General features: G+C 40.5%; 2 protein-coding genes across 2 annotated transcripts in view; both read left to right on the top strand.

The window, feature by feature from the left end:
* The window catches only part of LOC143289915 (legumain-like), a 32,847-nt gene extending 19,764 nt beyond the window's left edge, over window positions 1-13,083 (top strand). The window contains exons 11-13 of the mRNA XM_076599158.1: window positions 1,502-1,618; window positions 5,548-5,763; window positions 6,777-13,083. Of these exons, the coding sequence (XP_076455273.1) occupies window positions 1,502-1,618; window positions 5,548-5,763; window positions 6,777-6,923 (480 nt within the window). The 3' untranslated portion in view covers window positions 6,924-13,083. The remainder of the gene's footprint in view (window positions 1-1,501; window positions 1,619-5,547; window positions 5,764-6,776) is intronic.
* Window positions 13,084-14,461: 1,378 nt separating this feature from the next.
* LOC143289542 (deoxynucleotidyltransferase terminal-interacting protein 2-like) overlaps window positions 14,462-18,317 on the top strand; it is a 9,782-nt gene continuing 5,926 nt past the window's right edge. Inside the window, exons 1-3 of the mRNA XM_076598547.1 lie at window positions 14,462-14,741; window positions 15,772-15,840; window positions 16,415-16,505. Of these exons, the coding sequence (XP_076454662.1) occupies window positions 14,587-14,741; window positions 15,772-15,840; window positions 16,415-16,505 (315 nt within the window). The 5' untranslated portion in view covers window positions 14,462-14,586. The remainder of the gene's footprint in view (window positions 14,742-15,771; window positions 15,841-16,414; window positions 16,506-18,317) is intronic.

Below are 18,317 nucleotides of genomic sequence, written 5' to 3'. Positions count from 1 at the left end.
GTATGTATTCATGACTAAAGCCTGACTTGATGACTCCAGAAACGAATGATGAGCACCGAAAGGCAGCTCTGGGTGGGCTCTACCCAGGTAGGCAGACTGTCTTGCAAATGACTCCTTGTTTGTTAAGCACTTAGAGCTTGTTTTCTGACCTAAGGATAATCACTATATAAGTATCCATATAAATCAATTAGTCAATAAAAACATGGAACGAATCAACTCCCAAATGCAGCTTGCAGCAGCTCCGTTCTTGTCAAATCTACAAAACAAAGCAGCAACCTAAAACAGAACAAAAAACAATAAAAAGTCGGCAGTTATTGTGATTGACAGGCTCAGTGGCCGAGTGGTTAGAACATCACACTTTCAGTCTGAGGGTGCCGGTTTTGATCCTGGTACAGCTAAGTGCTTAGAATGTTGGATGTGCGCATTTTATCTTCTGCATACTTATACACACAAAGAAGGTTCAGGTACTGGCAGGTCTCCATGTATTGTTGACCTGGGAGATTGGAAATATCCTCATTCTGAAGCCAGGATTCAAACCCAGGACCCTTGGTTTCAAAGTCCATTGGATTCTTCTTCTTCTTCTTCTTCTTCTTCTGCGTTCGTGGGCTGCAACTCCCACGTTCACTCGTATGCACACGAGTGGGCTTTTACGTGTATGACCGTTTTTACCCCGCCATGTAGGCAGCCATACTTTGTTTTCGGGGGTGTGCATGCTGGGTAGGTTCTTGTTTCCATAACCCACCGAACGCTGACATGGATTACAGGATCTTTAACGTGCGTATTTGATCTTCTGCTTGCATATACACACGAAGGGAGTTCAGGCACTAGCAGGTCTGCACATATGTTGACCTGGGAGATCGTAAAAATCTCCACCCTTTACCCACCAGGTGCCATCACCGTGATTCGAACCCGGGACCCTCAGATTGACAGTTCAACGCTTTAACCACTCGGCTATTGCACCCGTCCGTCCATTGGGTTCAAAGTATATTGGATTCAATGTCCATTGGGTTCAAAGTCCATTGGATTCAGAGTCCATTGGGTTCAAAGTCCATTGGATTCAATGTCCATTGGGTTCAAAGTCCATTGGATTCAAAGTCCATTGGATTTGGGTTCAAAGTCCATTGGGTTCAAAGTCCATTGGATTCAAAGTCCATTGGATTCAAAGTCCATTGGATTTGGATTCAATGTCCATTGGGTTCAAAGTCCATTGGATTCAAAGTCCATTGGATTCAAAGTCCATTGGGTTCCATTGGGTTCAAAGTCCATTGGATTCAAAGTCCATTGGATTCAGTCCATTGGATTCAAAGTCCATTGGGTTCAAAGTCCATTGGGTTCAAGGTCCATTGGATTCAAAGTCCATTGCTTTAGCAGCTTGGTTGTGGTGCCCATCAGCCATGGTCAGGAATTTTAGGGGTTTTTCCTTTTTTTTGGGTGGGAGGCGGGGGGGCTGGTGGGGGTATGTTTCTTTCGCTAATAAAATGTCTGCTTGCTTGTGTATCAGGAAGACGCAGTGCCAGCGAGAGAGGCCAGTTTCCACATCATGCTGAAGAAGCTGGACAAAGCAAAAACACCTCAGGAGAAGAGAAACCTGGCTCAGAAGATCGACGATCTCATTGAGGTCAGGGTCACTTGATTTATGTCAAGGATGACAGTAACTGAGGTCAGAAATATAATGAGAGCAAGGTCAGTGATCTGATAAGGCCAGGGTTACATGATCTTTGTTAATGGATGGTAGTAACTGAGATTGAAAATATGATAAGTGTGGCAAGATCAACTGTGTGATTGAGGTGTGTGTCATTTTAAGGTGGCACCTTATTTCCCATCACCAGGCCTGTCGACGACAATGTCTGAACCTGTTGTGTATTCTTTTCCTTGCGCACTTGTGGGTTTTGAATACCTGCATTTTTCCTTGTGTGTGTTTTTGTGACAGGGACAGCTGTATAGGGGTGCAAGTCTTCCGGCATATGCCGGAAATCCAGCACAGAACATCTTGACTTTAGGTAGATTCCAGCATTGAGAAATTTTGTTTGGGTAGTTTCCGGCATGGAGAAATTTTGTTTTGGTAGTTTCCGGCATGCATAAATTTGTGTTGCCTGGTCGCTTTGTCTGATTTCTCTGTCATGTGTATGTTCAGTGACGTCATTTTGTATATGACAAAACTCGAGCTAAAACGAAATGTCGGAGAAGTACTCAAATTCAGATTTGTCAAAACCAGTGTGTTGTTTACTTGCCCGGGCATCAGTGTCTTGAAAACTACGGGAGATAAATGCATTGCCTCGCTGTCTAGCAATGAAAAGTGCTTTCACCAAACATATTTTGTGACAGCAGAATATCAATAAAGTCTTTTTGACGAAAAATTACAAGAATACTGAGTTCCAGACCTGACAACCCTTCCTTTCTCAGGGAAATTTATCACTCACAATTGCACTTGATACCGCGTGCCTGGAAAAAAAACAAAAAACAAAAACGTTTCCACAGTGGTGCACGCGCGCACACACACACACACACACACACACGTGAAAAAAGAAAACAGGTCATTTTGCAATCATTTATTGGCAACACCTTTTGAAAAACGCTTTGATTTGTCTCTGCACAAGATTCAGAGCTATATAAATACCATTATTATTATTATTATTAAAAGCCATGGATGCCTTTCAATCCTGAGATTTGTGCAAATATTGAGAGAGAAAACAAAAGCGGTGGTGGGGAGTATGAAATTTAAATGTGATGCTTCTACCGTTGAATCTCAAGACGAAATGGAGGGGTAACACGCTCGCAGGCATGGGCGCATACACACATGCGCAAATGCACACACACGTGTGCACGCTCACCATCGCCATTTCTGCCTTAATCCTCGGGCTGCAAACATTGTCACTTTTCGGAACAATCACTTTGTAGTAATTGTGACAAAAAACTTTGAACCATTTGACTTAGAGTCTGTTTCTGATATTACGTCAGCAAGGATGTGGCAATAACCTTCATGGCTGCAGTTTTAGTGTACGTTATTTAGATCTGGGAATTATAGCTGAAGTACCAAAAATGCAGTTGCATCACTTGCATGAAATAATTACTGATGTTCAAATTGCCGTTTGTCTCTCATATTGACATCAGTTCACAGGCCTGCCTGATACTAAGATTCTTCCGTAGTTTCTATGATTCAACCCCCAGACCACAACACTTTGGCCGAGTAAAGAAAAACTATGATTTTGCTGGCCACAAAACCTAACACACACACACACACACACACACACAGCAATTGCCAAGAAGCGCCGCACACATTGGTCACAAGAATTTGTCATTGAAGATAAACTTTCGTAGCATTTGTTGTGAATATTTTTTGGCGTATTGCTGTGGTTACGTCAGTCGATGATGCGGCTACGCTTCATTGCTGCATGAGTATACGTTATTTAGATCAGAGATCTATAGCTGATGTTCCGAAGATTCGTCCGCTTTACCTGCATGTAGTGTTATGTTCTGCGCGCGCCTTGACAGACACCACACATACACAGATAGACATACAGACAGACACCACACATACACAGATAGACATACAGACAGACGCATAGATGTGCACACACATTTTACCATTGCTTACATACATGCACAGACACGCACGCAAACACATGTACACATGAGCGTGCACACACGGGCGTACACACACACACACAGACGCGTGCGCATACACACACATGCACGCAGTGACAGACACCACACATAATGATGCACAAATGGACACACAAACACATATTTTACCATTCCTCACATAAATACACATAAGGGTGTACACACACACACACACACACACACACACATATGATGGCACGCATACACACAAACACACATGCAGGCAACACACATTCCTTCAGGTACTTTCTTTCCTCAGTAGCTCCAGCTTTGCAAGAAGTGTTGCTTATGGACAGTTGAGAGTAACACTTGCTTATTTTTCATTACAGTAAGATACAGAATTGTATTACATAGTTTGTTTTCATAACAAAAATAATGTGGTTTGTTTTTTAACTTTTAATAGAACAGTAATTGACTTTTGTTTTACTCACATGGGTGACAGATATTGTTCTTTAAAATCATGTTTTAGTGTTTATAGGTAAAAAAAAAATCCCTCCCACACACACACACACACACACACACAAACACACCACGCGCACACACGCACACATACACTCTCTCGCATCCCCTCTCTTCACAAAAAATGCAACTACAAAGATCATAGTTCATTTAAAAATCAAATATCACCAGAGTAAGACAAGAATTAAGCCAAAGAGCAGCACTTCCATAGTTCACATTAGGCATCACAGAAGAACAACTTTCATTCATTCATACTAACAGTCTTAACAAAATATAATTGTTCAGTAATCCTGTTCAGGCTTGTTGCTCTGTTTTGTTTAGCCCGCATAGCATTTTCAGGCTTCAGTCCGGGCAGAAAAAATTTTCCAGCTCCAGTCTGGGCAGAAAAAAAAATTTCAGGTTTATTTCCGGCTTCAGTCTAAGCAGAAAAAAATTTCAGGCTTATTTCAGGCTCCAGTCTGTGCAGAAAAAAAATTTCAGGCTTATTTCAGGCTTCAGTCTGGGCAGAAAAAAATTTTCAGGCTTGAGTAGGTCTCTCTGCTTGCACCCCTGTATATATATGTATATATTTCTTCTTCTTGGTAGTCCGTCGGTCGCTGACGATGACATCTGTGTACTAGGCAATGACAGCGCATGTGGCTTCACAGCCCAAAGCTGGAAGCAAACAGGCGCCCACAGTATATTATTGAACTTTATACATACATAAGCCGCACTGGCTTATAAGCCGCACTTATTTCCGGTACCGGAACACATACTGATACTACAGAAAAGCTGTCAATACTGTAGGTTATGAAATAAACACAAGCAGGAACAACACAAAGAAAAGCAAGCGAAAATACTGCTAGTGCCACAAAAAAATCATAAATAAACACAACGAAAATAAGATCCATAATTTAGGGATAGTCACATTTATTCAATGTCATCCTGCTCACTGAATCCACTGAAATCTTCGTCTTCAGTGTCCGAGTTGAAGAGAACCAGCACAGCTTCCTCCGCCATCTTGTCACTGACTTCAGCCTCGCTTTCACTTCATAAACATGAAGGTGGAGGTCACTGCTGGTTCGTCGCTTGCACTGTCGTCTGCTAGGTTGATCGCCTTCAATTTGAAGGCTGCATCATAGGCATAACGTCGCGTTTTCGGCATGATGAGGGTGTACGCTTGAGCAGAGTAGAACTGAATGCTGATCTGAAGGCTTTAATGTGTGCGGATTTGATTTATAAAACGTGAACAGTTAGCACACTATCCTGAAGCTCATCCAAAAATTCATGGACAGAAATCATGATTTTGGTGAGTTGAAAGGCAGCTAAGAATAGACGAAAACGTGACACTCCCGGGATCATTAAAATCCTCAAATAAGCCGCATCATTGTATAAGCCGCAGAGGTTGAAGCTGGAGTAAAAAGTCGCGGCTTATAGACCGAACTTTACGGTATATTCTTCTTTTGTTGCTTTGTCTCCCTACAGCGCAACGCTCAGATCGACCAGCTGTTCGTGGACATGATGAAGCAGCTGGAGAGCAGAGAAACTGGGGGTGAGCTGAGCAGCAACCTTCTCCTGTTCCGCGCGGAGGTGACCTACGTCAGCCTGAAGAGCGAGCGTCGTGACATCACGCAGTGGGAGTGCTATGAGCGTGCCGTGGACACCCTGATGGAAAGCTGCCCAAAGCTGGATCTTCCTCAGGTAGGTTTTGGAAAGGAAGATGATAGAATGGTTTAGATGCTCAGCTGCCTATACAGTGCCCTTGAGGGTCTCGGTTTACCCTGATGGAAAGCTGCCCTAAACTTATTTATTTATTTAATTTTAATTGTTTTTTTTTTTTCTCTCTCTCTCTCAAGGCCTGACAAAGCACGTTGGGTTACGCTGCTGGTCAGGCATCTGCTTGGCAGATGTGGTGTAGCGTATATGGATTTGTCCGAACGTAGTGACGCCTCCTTGAGCTACTGAAACTGCCCTAAACTGGATCTTCCTCGGACAGGTTTCAGCAAGGAAGGTGGCAGAGAGAGATGCCGACTGTTACAGTTTCGTTGCATCTTGTTATGCTCAACCCCAGTTTGTTCCGATGTTACGCCAATGTCAAAATTGTTCCAACAAGTTCATTTTCAACTACATTACGATGTAATAATTAATTGCAATGTTTTTAAAAGCGAATATGTGAAATGCTTTTATTTGAGAACATATGTTTATTACTCTTGTTTAATCAAGTAATCCGCGTGTGTGGGTGGGTGGGGGTGGGTGGGTGCAGGTGTGTGCTGATTATCTGGTTGCGGTTTTCCGCAATTTATCTTTATTCTTATCTTATCTGTCTGTTATAATCAATGTGCAGTATAGTAGGCTATGTTTATAATTATATTCAAATAATGTTTCTTAATTCTTTCTGTTTTTACATTAAGAATACTAGTTATTACCTGCAGTGTGTGAATGTATTTACGAAACGGTGTATGTGATATTTTTTTTTACATTTGTATCTTCGTAATATTCGTAAAAGCTGTTGTTGACTTTTACAGTTATGGTCCCCATGTTGTTGTCTATGTTGTGATAATGCACCTGACCAAATTTCTCCAGTTGGAGATAATAAAGTTATTCTTATCTTATCTTAAATGATGTTGCACTTTTTTTTGCATACCGGAAGAGGGGACAGAAATTTGCATCCTTGGACAAAAAAAAAAAAAGAGTTGTGGAATTGATTTGTGCAGAATTATTACGCCATGGGTCAACTGTACATGCTGGTCAACCTGTGTGAAAGGGGAATCAACGATTACTTCATTGCCAACGCCATCTGGGGCTCTTCCCTGCAAAATGCACAGCTGTGTAGAGACTCTGTAGAGAGTGCATACCCTTGATTTGTTTTGTCTTACAACAGAAGCTTCCACAAACGTGTGTCTGTGTAATCTCTGACATATATATAGATTTTTTTTTTTTTTTTCCCGAAGCTGCTGTTTTGGGTGGGGGGTTTTTTTTTGACACAGTAAAATGTGTTTGTTTTTGTTTGTTTGCTTTATTTGTGCACACACAGCTTCAAATGCATACTGTAAAGGTAGTGTCCTGGATATTGTTGTGATCAAAGGTTTTGATATTCAGTGTTAGTGATATCTTTAGATCATCCTTTGTTCTACACAGAAACTCAAGTAAACTGAACTCAAGCAAAAGCCACATCACAAGCAAGTAGCTTATATTAAAATACACATTCTCACTGGTCTTTCAAAAGAATTTTTGTTGTTGTTGTTGTTTATTGTGTGTAACTATTTTTGTGTTAGTGCTATCCAGTTGTAATCAGATTTTTTGGTGATTTGACTTTTTTCTTCTTTTTTTTTTGGTTTTGTGCATGTGTTCTTTATGGTGAATGTGTTTCTTTCTTTTGTTTTGTATTGATGTTAAAGGTTAGAGCATGTTATACAGTGTTTGTGTCATATTAAACAGAACTGATAACACAGGAAGGTACTTCATTGTTTTTCATGGTTTTTTTTGTTTTGTTCTTTTTTGTTTTGTTTTGTTTTTTTTCAATATGCATCATATCATTGGAATTTGGATTTAAACAGCATTATACCAGAGTGTGTTGACACTGTGAACAATCAAAGCTCAATCTCTTGACACTGTGAACAATCAAAGCTCAATCTCTTATACAGTGTGATTTGTTTGTTTACAAGTTTTGGGTGGATATGTGATGGCAGGAGTCCTTTTGTTTTGGTTTTCTTCTTGCCACGTGGTGACTGACTTAACTTCTGAATTTTGACAAGTGTGTTGCCACATATTGTCATGTGGTGACTGACTTAACTTCTGAATTTTGACAAGTGTGTTGCCACATATTGTCATGTGGTGACTGACTTAACTTCTGAATTTTGACAAGTGTGTTGCCACATATTGTCACGTGGTGACTGACTAAACTTCTGAACTTTGACAAGTGTGTTGCCACATATTGTCATGTGGTGACTGACGTAACTTGTGAATTTTGACAAGTGTGTTGCCACATATTGTCAAGTGGTGACTGACTAAACTTCTGAATTTTGACAATTGTGTTGTCACATATTGTCACGTGGTGACTGACTAAACTTCTGAACTTTGACAAGTGTGTTGCCACATATTGTCATGTGGTGACTGACGTAACTTGTGAATTTTGACAAGTGTGTTGCCACATATTGTCAAGTGGTGACTGACTAAACTTCTGAATTTTGACAATTGTGTTGCCACATATTGTCACGTGGTGACTGACTAAACTTCTGAATTTTGACAATTGTGTTGCCACATATTATCATGTGGTGACTGACTAAACTTCTGAATTTTGACATATATGTTGTCACATATTCTCTTCAGCTGATGTGTTAATCTGTTATGTGCCATGAGATGTGTAGCACAACAGGATGTTCAGTCTAACTATAGGTTCAGACAACAATCTGTTACGTAAGATGTGTAGCACAACAGGATGTTCAGTCTAACTATAGGTTCAGACAACAATCTGTTACATAAGATGTGTAGCACAACAGGATGTTCAATCTAACTATAGGTTCAGACAACAATCTGTTACGTAAGATGTGTAGCACAACAGGATGTTCAGTCTAACTATAGGTTCAGACAACAATCTGTTACGTAAGATGTGCAGCACAACAGGATGTTCAGTCTAACTATAGGTTCAGACAACAATCTGTTACTTAAGATGTGTAGCACAACAGGATGTTCAATCTAACTATAGGTTCAGACAACAATCTGTTACGTAAGATGTGTAGCACAACAGGATGTTCAGTCTAACTATAGGTTCAGACAACAATCTGTTACGTAAGATGTGTAGCACAACAGGATGTTCAATCTAACTAGAGGTTCAGACAACAATCTGTTACGTAAGATGTGTAGCACAACAGGATGTTCAATCTAACTATAGGTTCAGACAACATATTCAGTACATAGTACAGCTTTAATTTTTATTTTATTTAAAAAGCAATCTCCAAAAACATGATTATATTATTCTACAGCTTCAAAGGGTCAGGGTTTTTTGGTTTAATAAAAAAAATCTTCCCAAATGACAGTTTTCATGATTCTGTTTGACTTTGAATAAATGTTCTTGTTTACTTTTGTGTGTGGGTTTAAAGAGTGACAAGACTGTGTGTGTGTGTGTTGTGTGTGTGTGTGTGTTTATGAAGAAATATGCGAACATTTCACTGATGTGCAGTTTCTTAAGTGCCATGACGGTGTCTCCTCTCAGCTGTTTAAATAATGTTTCAGAGTGATTGGGGAAGACCGACAGAACATGTTAAAGTGTTGACCAGGATGTGATGTATGCCAAAAATCTTTTCTCATTTGATCCACTCGCTTTTTCTGATCCTCGTTCTCGTGAAGCATGCAAATATTATAGATGTAACAATCAGTTAGGTAGTATTGTACTTATGTTACTGCTGCCGACAAGGTGGTTGTGGTCTTGGCTTGCATGCTGTTCTCATTGGTTTCCTTTTCTTTCCTAATTTTGGGTATGTTGGGGGGTGGGGTGAGGTGGGGGGGGGGTAATTAAATACTTGTTTGTTTATATACCACATGAAAATTTCAGATAAGTTGCTCTACGTTGATTCACTGCATATAGGGTCACAGCCATACATATTGAAGAAGTCTTTGGTCTGTGGAAAGAGCAAGAAAGCTGAAAAAAAGAAAAGAGAAAAGAAAAACATAATATGAAACCGCTTCAAGTTTGTTTGTTTTTTGCTACTGTTTGTAGACTTTAAAGTCATCAGCACTATGTTATAGATGCATTCACAAAACTGCCCCTTCCTATCTCTGCGGCTGCCTTCACCTCTACACTCCATCTCACTCGCTACGATCGGCCTCGGATCCACTCTGTTTACGCATACCCAGATTCAAACACTCGACTGTTGGCCGCCATTCTTTCTCTGTTTCTGGACCTTGCGATTGGAATGAACTTCCTTTTTCGCTTCGTCAAGTCTCCACACTCAGCTCTTTCAAGTCTAGCCTTAAAACCCACCTCTTCCCAAAATAGCCTCCCTTGCCTGCCCTTCCTTGTCTTTAGTTTCTACAGTTTTAGAGTTATGCATGCGTGTGAATGACTGGTGCGAAAGCGCTTTGGTTTGTCTCTGCACAAGATCCAGCGCTATATAAATACCATTACTATCATTATTATTATTATACAGTTGAGGTACATGCAGTGGCACTTTGGGTTGTTTTCGAAGCAGTGTGACCTTTGTGTACAATCATGTGAGGCAAGTATGAATGCTTCTTAAAATTTGCAGATTCAGTGTCTCATGTTCATTCCCTCATCATGACTTTGCTTGCTTGCCTCTCTGATGGTGTCTTCCATGAAAAGCGTTGATTCCTGTAACATAGCATTCTGTGTCTTGACGATTTGTGTCTGTTGTCTTTACTGTTGTACGCACTCTGAAGAAAAGAGGGAACAGAGGTGGCTGCCAGGATGCTGGCTAGCTGTTTGTACACTGGTGGTGTGTGACTGCTGATGTTGATTGAGAGCTGTGGGGTCAGGGGTCATGATGTTGGATCATTGGCATTCTGGTGAAAGGTGTTTGTGAGTTGATGAAGAGCTGTGAAGACAAGGATCACATTTCTTTGTTGTTGTTGTTTTGTTACTGGTAATTTTTCTTCTTTGTATTTTCTTTTCTCTGACCCCTCTCAAAAACCACCCACACACCCACTTCCCCCATGTCTCTTTTCTCTTACCCCCGCTTCCTTCCATTTTTGCTTATTTTTAACCTCTCCTCCTCTATGTACCCATCACCCCCCCATCCTCTATGTATGCCCCCTCTTCTCTCCCTCCAGTACCTTCCATTTCTGTTGATTTCTACCCCCCCCCCCCCCCCCCCAACCTCTATTTGTCCCTTGCCCCTCTTCTATCTGTGCCCCTTCCTATCCCTCTCGCCTCCTCTATTTGTCCCCTGTCTCTCTTCCATCTGTGCCCCTTCCTATCCCCCCCCCCCACCTCCTCTATTTGCCCCCTGTCTCTCTTCCATCTGTGCCCCTTCCTATCCCCCCCCCCCCCACCTCCTCTATTTGTCCCCTGTCTCTCTTCCATCTGTGCCCCTTCCTATCCCCCCCCCACCTCCTCTATTTGTCCCCTCTTCCATCTGGGCCCCTTCCTATCCCTCTCGCCTCTATTTGTCCCCTGTCCCTCTTCCATCTGTGCCCCTTCCTATCCCTCTCACCTCCTCTATTTGTCCCCTGTCCCTCTTCCATCTGTGCCCCTTCCTATCCCCCCCCGCCCCCCCACCTCCTCTATTTGTCCCCTGTCCCTCTTCCATCTGTGCCCCTTCCTATCTCTCCCACCCCACCTCCTCTATTTGTCCTCTGTCCCTCTTCCATCTGTGCCCCTTCCTATCCCTCCCACCTCCTCTATTTGTCCCCTGTCCCTCTTCCATCTGTGCCCCTTCCTATCCCCCCACCTCCTCTATTTGTCCCTTGTCCCTCTTCCATCTGGGCCCCTTCCTATCCCTCCCCCCACCTCCTCTATTTGTCCCCTGTCCCTCTTCTATCTGGGCCCCTTCCTATCCCTCCCACCTCCTCTATTTGTCCCCTGTCCCTCTTCCATCTGTGCCCCTTCCTATCCCCCCCCCCCCCCCCACCTCCTCTATTTGTCCCCTGTCCCTCTTCCATCTGTGCCCCTTCCTATCCCCCCACCTCCTCTATTTGCCCCCTGTCCCTCTTCCATCTGTGCCCCTTCCTATCCCCCCCCCCCCATCCTCTATTTGTCCCTTGTCCCTCTTCCATCTGTGCCCCTTCCTACCCCTACCCCCACCTCCTCTATTTGTCCCCTGTCCCTCTTCCATCTGTGCCCCTTCCTATCCCTCTCACCTCCTCTATTTGTCCCTTGTCCCTCTTCCTGGTGTACATGTTGAGTATATGTGTTCAGAAATAAATGTACTTTAATTACTTTTTGGGTTGCTTTTGGATAGATATTTTTTAACCATATTTGGAAATGAAAGAAGAGTGGTTTTGCTGGTGTGTGTGTGTGTGTGTGTGTGTGTGTTTGAAATGAAATGTTCAGGGATGAGATTCTTCAGACTGTGTCTGAAATGGGACAAGGAGACGATTTGGAAAGTGGGAAATCTTAAAAGTTCCTTATAAAATGGTGGATATAGTCTAGCAATTTCACAGAATGTAAAGTCCTTGCATTCCTAAGTATATGAATGGCTGTGTTTCTTGACTGTTAGCAAAACATGCAAGTTTTATTTTACAATAAAAGACAATTAGATGAATCATGAACAAAGATGTGAAGAAGAACATGTACAGTGAGTATACATTGACACATGTAATCAGTTAGCAGCAACATGTCGGGTCCTTTTTTTTTATCCTTTTTTTTTTCCTTTGATAAATGTTTTGACAAATTAATTCTAGAGATCAGTGTGAGAAATGTAGCCTTCTCAAAAATATTTGTGTCAGGGTTGTCTTATCAAGTTTACGTCCTTGTGGGTTAGAGCAATTGGCATCAATCAAATTGTTAGTTGGACATTCTTGATGTAAAAATAATTTTATGATTTTTTGTTGTTGTTTTTTTGCTCGAACCTGTTCAAATCCACTCATTGACTTGTGATTTTTACTGCCTAAATAGCTTTAATTTTAGGCTCTGGCAGTATAAGAATGTTAATAAATCATCATCTTGTGATTTATATTTTTATCAAATCATAGAATCAGGTATGAAAATCTCACTGACGTGTTCTTTTTTGTGTGCTCATTAAAAAGAAATCCTTCCATGTTTTTGAATAAAGTATAAGAATGTGAATAAATCATCATCATCTTGTGATTTATATTTTTTATCAAATCATAGAATCAGGTATGAAAATCTCACTGACGTGTTCTTTTTTGTGTGCTCATTAAAAAGAAATCCTTCCATGTTTTTGAATAAAGTATAAGAATGTGAATAAATCATCATCATCTTGTGATTTATATTTTTTATCAAATCATAGAATCAGGTATGAAAATCTCACTGACGTGTTCTTTTTTGTGTGCTCATTAAAAAGAAATCCTTCCATGTTTTTGAATAAAGTCTCTCTTCCTGCAGTGTGCCTGTTTCATTTTGTACCAGTGTGTAATGTGGTGGCCGAATGGTTACATTGCTGGATTCTCGCCCGAGTTTCCTGGGTTTGATCCCCGGGTTTAGTGCACCTGGTGGTTAAAGGGTGGAGACATTTCCAATCTCCTGGGATAACCTATGTGCAGACCTGTTAGTGCCTGAACCTCAGCTGTGTATCTACATGTACAGAAGATAAGTACATACACTGCAGATCATGTTATCCAATTCAGTGTTTGGTGGGTTATGGAAACAAGAACATACCCAGCATGCAAACCCTGAAAACGGAGTGTGGCTGCCTACATGGCAGGGTAAAAATGGTCATACATGTAAAATAGCCACTGGAGGGCATGTGTCACCGACAGCTTCAACTTCCATCGTTAGGCCAGAGGTTGTGACTTTGTATGCAGCATTCTCTTCCCTAATTGTTTTTCTATTTTGTTTCGCAGTGAATCCACACTGAACCGGATTGGCCTTTAGTGACTGAGCCATCTGTGTATATGATGATATCCTCTTCTTTACTGTTTTCTTCTATGAGTAGCTTCACTTCTGCATTCCGGCGTCAGCTTTGCCCTCCGGTCGTTGCCGACAATGTCTTCCTAGAGCCCCAGCGGGTGAAATGGCTGTGTTGAATAGATGATTGAGGTTTTAGGGGTTTTCCTCCCATTCTTTTGTTTCTTTCAGGTCTTGTAGTCGGCATACCAGCTGGATTGTGTCTTCTGCTTGCCCCATCCATGATCTTCCTCGTCCTAGCCGGCGGCCGCTGTCTTCACGTTTTGGTTCCTTGATTGCCGGCGGCATCTATGATGCACGGTGTGTTTCAGTTGAGGGTTTTCTAATGGTCTGAAGTAGGTCTTAACCTGTTCTAACTTGTTTCTGGCCTGCACTGAAGGAAGGTCAACTGAGCAGGCATCGCATGGTTTCTGTGGGCGTGTCTTTTGTTGTTCCAAGGATCAGCCTCATAGCTTCATTTTGAACTCGAATTTTAGGAGGCTGCTTTGAGACGGTGTTGTTTGCCTAAGTCCGTAGTCCATCACACTGAGAACGAGTGATTGATATAGCAGGAAGAGGTGGCGGCGTTGTTCAATACCTTTGGTTGCCATTGCTTTTAAGATTGAAAGACCCTTTTTGCATTTGAGAACAGTGACACAGTTTCGAGTCAGTTTCAGTTTCAGTCAGGCCTTGAAAAAAAAAAGTGAATAAATAATAGATAAGCTTAAATAAATAAATAATAATTATGATATAAAAAAAGGGTAATAGAATGATAATAATAATATAAAAAATAATAATAAATAAATAAATAACACACAATGAAACCGAAACCACTGGAGGGCGTTTTCGCTCTTTTTTGAAGCTGTGTCCAAAGCCAACGGAAACACCAACTTTCTTCCGGTGTCGTCCTTCCCACAAGTGCACGTGTTTGTCCAGCATCCATAAGTGTGTTTCTTCAAGTGTTAGACGTGTGTGCGCGAGCAAGGTAATATTCTGCAGCCATGGATAGAATTTCCGCAGACTCGGATTCATCGTCCGACGAAGCGTCAGATACCAACGCCAACATGATCGATTTGGCTGATTTGCTGTGGCACAAAATTAAGAAACGACCAACTGAGACCACCAAGCAGGCTGAAATAGACTCGAACAAACCCAGGTAATTTTTCGGGCTATATCCACATGATTATTTATATCTTCTCCCCAACTCCTTTCTGTGAATGGCGTTGTGAACGTCCACGCCTTTTTGTGAACGCTACTTATTTAGTCCTCTTGAGTCCTCAGTACTCGCTCACAGAAATGTGCAGTCATCAGCAAGTCGATGTTTATTGGAAGAAGACAACATGTAAATTTTCGACAACAAGGAACAAAATAACATTATCAGTTAACTCAGAAGAAAAACACCAAGAGAATTTCAATTTTGTTAGTTGATAAAGTAATATAAAACTTAAAAGTGAACGGCTGACCTATTCTAAACCTGTAGTACTAGTAGTACTGTAGTGGCAGTTATTGTTGCCTAGCAGTGTAATGGGCTCAGTGTATAATTTAGAAGTGTTGGGTTTTTTTCTCTTCTTCTTTTCTCTATATATTGATATTGTAGTTATGTCATATTTTTTATTCATTGCCATTGGAGAACGTAACTTATGTTAAAAATCTACATTTAAATAAACTTAAGAAAGAAAAAATGCATACATGTAATGATGCATATGTCTGCCTTTGTTGTGTCTCTCTCAGTCTCAGACAGAATTCAAATGGCCTCATTGCTATCTTTGAAGGGTTTTCATCATCCTCCAGTAAATATATTGAATCAATTGATCTGATACAAGATAGACTGATACCAGTCTGTTTTCTGTTGTCCACTAAAAGTATTAAAACACTTTGCCACAGTTTGTAATGTGTGTGCGTTTGGGGGTTGTTGGGTGTTTTCTGGGGGGATGTTTTTTAAAAAATTTTGATAGTCTGTTGTTGGGTTTTAGACTCTTCACTAACATTGATGGTCTGTATCTCCTGTCACTTGATTCTCTTCACAACAGTAAATTACTGTAAGTGTAACAAGTGTCAAGTGAAAGTGACATAACGAGATGGGTCTGTCATTAGGCATACATCAAATTCAGTTATATATTATTACATATATGTAAAATAAGACAAGAATCATATGTGCATTTGAAAGATGAATTATTTTGTTTCAGTCCATCCACTTCAACTAAACCAGAGACACAATGCCAACTACAGATGCAGATTGAAGTCTGCAAACTTTTGTAAGTATATATACAGAACTTTCAAATCTGTGTTTAAACAATTATTGTGATTGTACACTAAATTGATACTTTGTCTCAGATTGATTTCTTGCAGTTAACATTATTCTTTTCATATAAAAAAAAAGAAAAAAAAGATTAGTAATACTTTATCAAAAGCAGAGGGTAGCTGTTACCTTCGCCTTTGATAGCTTTGAATGCTGTTCAGTTTACTTAGAAATGTATGAATTAAATAATGACAGCAGAGCTGAACTCTTACTCTTAGTCATAGGCTCTTTATCATATAAGTATGTTTGGAGGGAACTACTTGTCGAAATGAGTCTTGTTAGGTGCGCACACACACATGCCCATGTGCACACTCACAATCTTTTAAGCATTTTACTGTGAACTCCAAAGTAAAAATGCAGACTTACATAAGCTCTTTTGATGATTATGAATTAGTTCTCATAATAAATAAATAAATCATGACTGTATATTTATAAAGTAATAGCCAGGAGAACTTCTAACACTCACATACTGATTTATTTTACTCCTGAATGTTAAGATGTGTCAATTTGTTTTTACTTGATCTGTCCAGGAGTATGAGCACAAAGAAAAAGGAACTCTCAGAGAAAAAAGCATCTTCAATGCCCAAAGAAACTTCACTGCTTGAGAGCCAAATTAAAAAGGTAACATTTTTGTTATTCCTTGAAAGAAACTGGTCTGTTTTTCTTTCTTATTGTCACATGTGCTCATGTTAGCATATTGTTACTTAAAAAGTTCAGTGCCAGAGAATTTTGTGTTTAAAAAAAAAAAGAAGAAAAAAATATGCTCTCCCCATGCCAGGGATTTTGAGGATTCGGGGGTAATAAATCACACACAAAAAAAATTAGCACAAAAGCTATGGGTGATACAGGGAGAAAGTAAACGTTTTTGTGAAGGACAGTGAGTGTAGATTCTGCTTCTGGACTTTTTTTCCCCAGTTAGGTTGATTGTAGATAACTGTTCAGGCATGTAAAGTCAACTCAATAATTTTTGTGCAACAAAAAAGTCTTTTTCCACCTCTACATAATGACATCCACAAAGAAAAGAAACAAAACACAGCTAGAAATAGCAAGACTATTGTCAGATTATACCTGTAGAAGAAATAAAAACAGGCTATAAGTTTATGAAAACAAATCACAGCTCTTGCAGACATGTAAGTAAATCACTGTCCCAATGACAAAATTGGGTAAAGTCAATGTAAAAGGTCAATCACAGTCCCAGAAACTGAACTGGCAAGCTTTTTGACAGCAAAGAGCGTTTGTAAGTGAGAGGGTGAAGTTCTTTGATGACATTCACTCTTTCCAAGTTGCATGTGGGCCGATTGAATTGTCTGCTGTGCATCTGGCTTGCCACCTCTTCAGACAAGTCATCCCTCTGATTCAGCGGGGGGGAAAAAAAGCATTAAAAACAAAAAGCACATGTTTCATGGCCAGTGTAGGTTCAGCACTGCGTTTTGTGAAAATTGTGGGGCATTGGCGGTTGTCGATTGCCTTCTGTATGCTTTGAAATGTGAGTTCACTCTTCCCCAAAGCCACGCCCCCTTGATCAAGTTGATGACCTCTGGCTGACATTCTACCTATTGTCTTACATCAGTCCTCTCCCTCTCCTTCCCTTCTTCCAACACTGGCTGCATGTATTCTGTCAGTCATAGCCAGTTGTTCAAAAACACTGTCACAGTGTCTGATTGGATGGACGGACTGAATAGTGAATTACCATCAAATGGGCTGTCAGTTTGATAACTGTTGTTGTCAGTCACCTTCGTTTTCAAACCAATCATCAGACAAGAGAGATCCTTCTCCTTCGTGATAGCTGTCCATAATCATAAGCAGAGGTTTCAGAATTGTATAAATCTGCTGACTGTGACTATTTGCCTTACTGGACAGTTTTCAATGCATTTGTTTGCACATGATGCAACCCCCTTTTCCATGCTTGTATCACATGGTCAGTTAGCAAATTATTATCGAGTAGAAAGAGATCTTCTACCTGATGTAAGTTCGTTTAAATAGTATTTTTATATTCCAGACACATCAAACTATCTGTTCAGAGTCTGTTTATCACTTAATGTGAATTGAACCAAACTCCAATGAAGGAAAAATTGGAACATATGCAGGACGTCAGTGGACGTCTTATAGGCACTATGGCAATACTTTTTCAGTTTTGTAGGACGTCAGCTGACGTCTTATAGGCACTCTACTGGTTAATGTGTATCATATTGTGTCATATTGATATGATTCCTATATATTTATATAAAAATAATTGTTGACTCTTTCCCCACCCTCATCCGTTCTGGATTTTTTTTCCTATCTCTTTTTATTTGTTTATTTAAATCACTTGCAGTCTTTCCAGTCATTATAATGCAATGATTATTCACACTTAGATGTAGCAACAATGGTAATGATAATGTTCATTTGTATCGTTCCTTTCTCTGGAAGACGTCTGGAAGCTTGAAATTAATT

The sequence above is a fragment of the Babylonia areolata genome, chromosome 14 (assembly GCF_041734735.1).
Source record: "Babylonia areolata isolate BAREFJ2019XMU chromosome 14, ASM4173473v1, whole genome shotgun sequence".
NCBI lineage: Eukaryota > Metazoa > Mollusca > Gastropoda > Neogastropoda > Buccinidae > Babylonia > Babylonia areolata.
The sequence above is the reverse complement of the archived record's forward strand: the minus strand, read 5'-3'. Positions and strand labels throughout refer to the sequence as shown.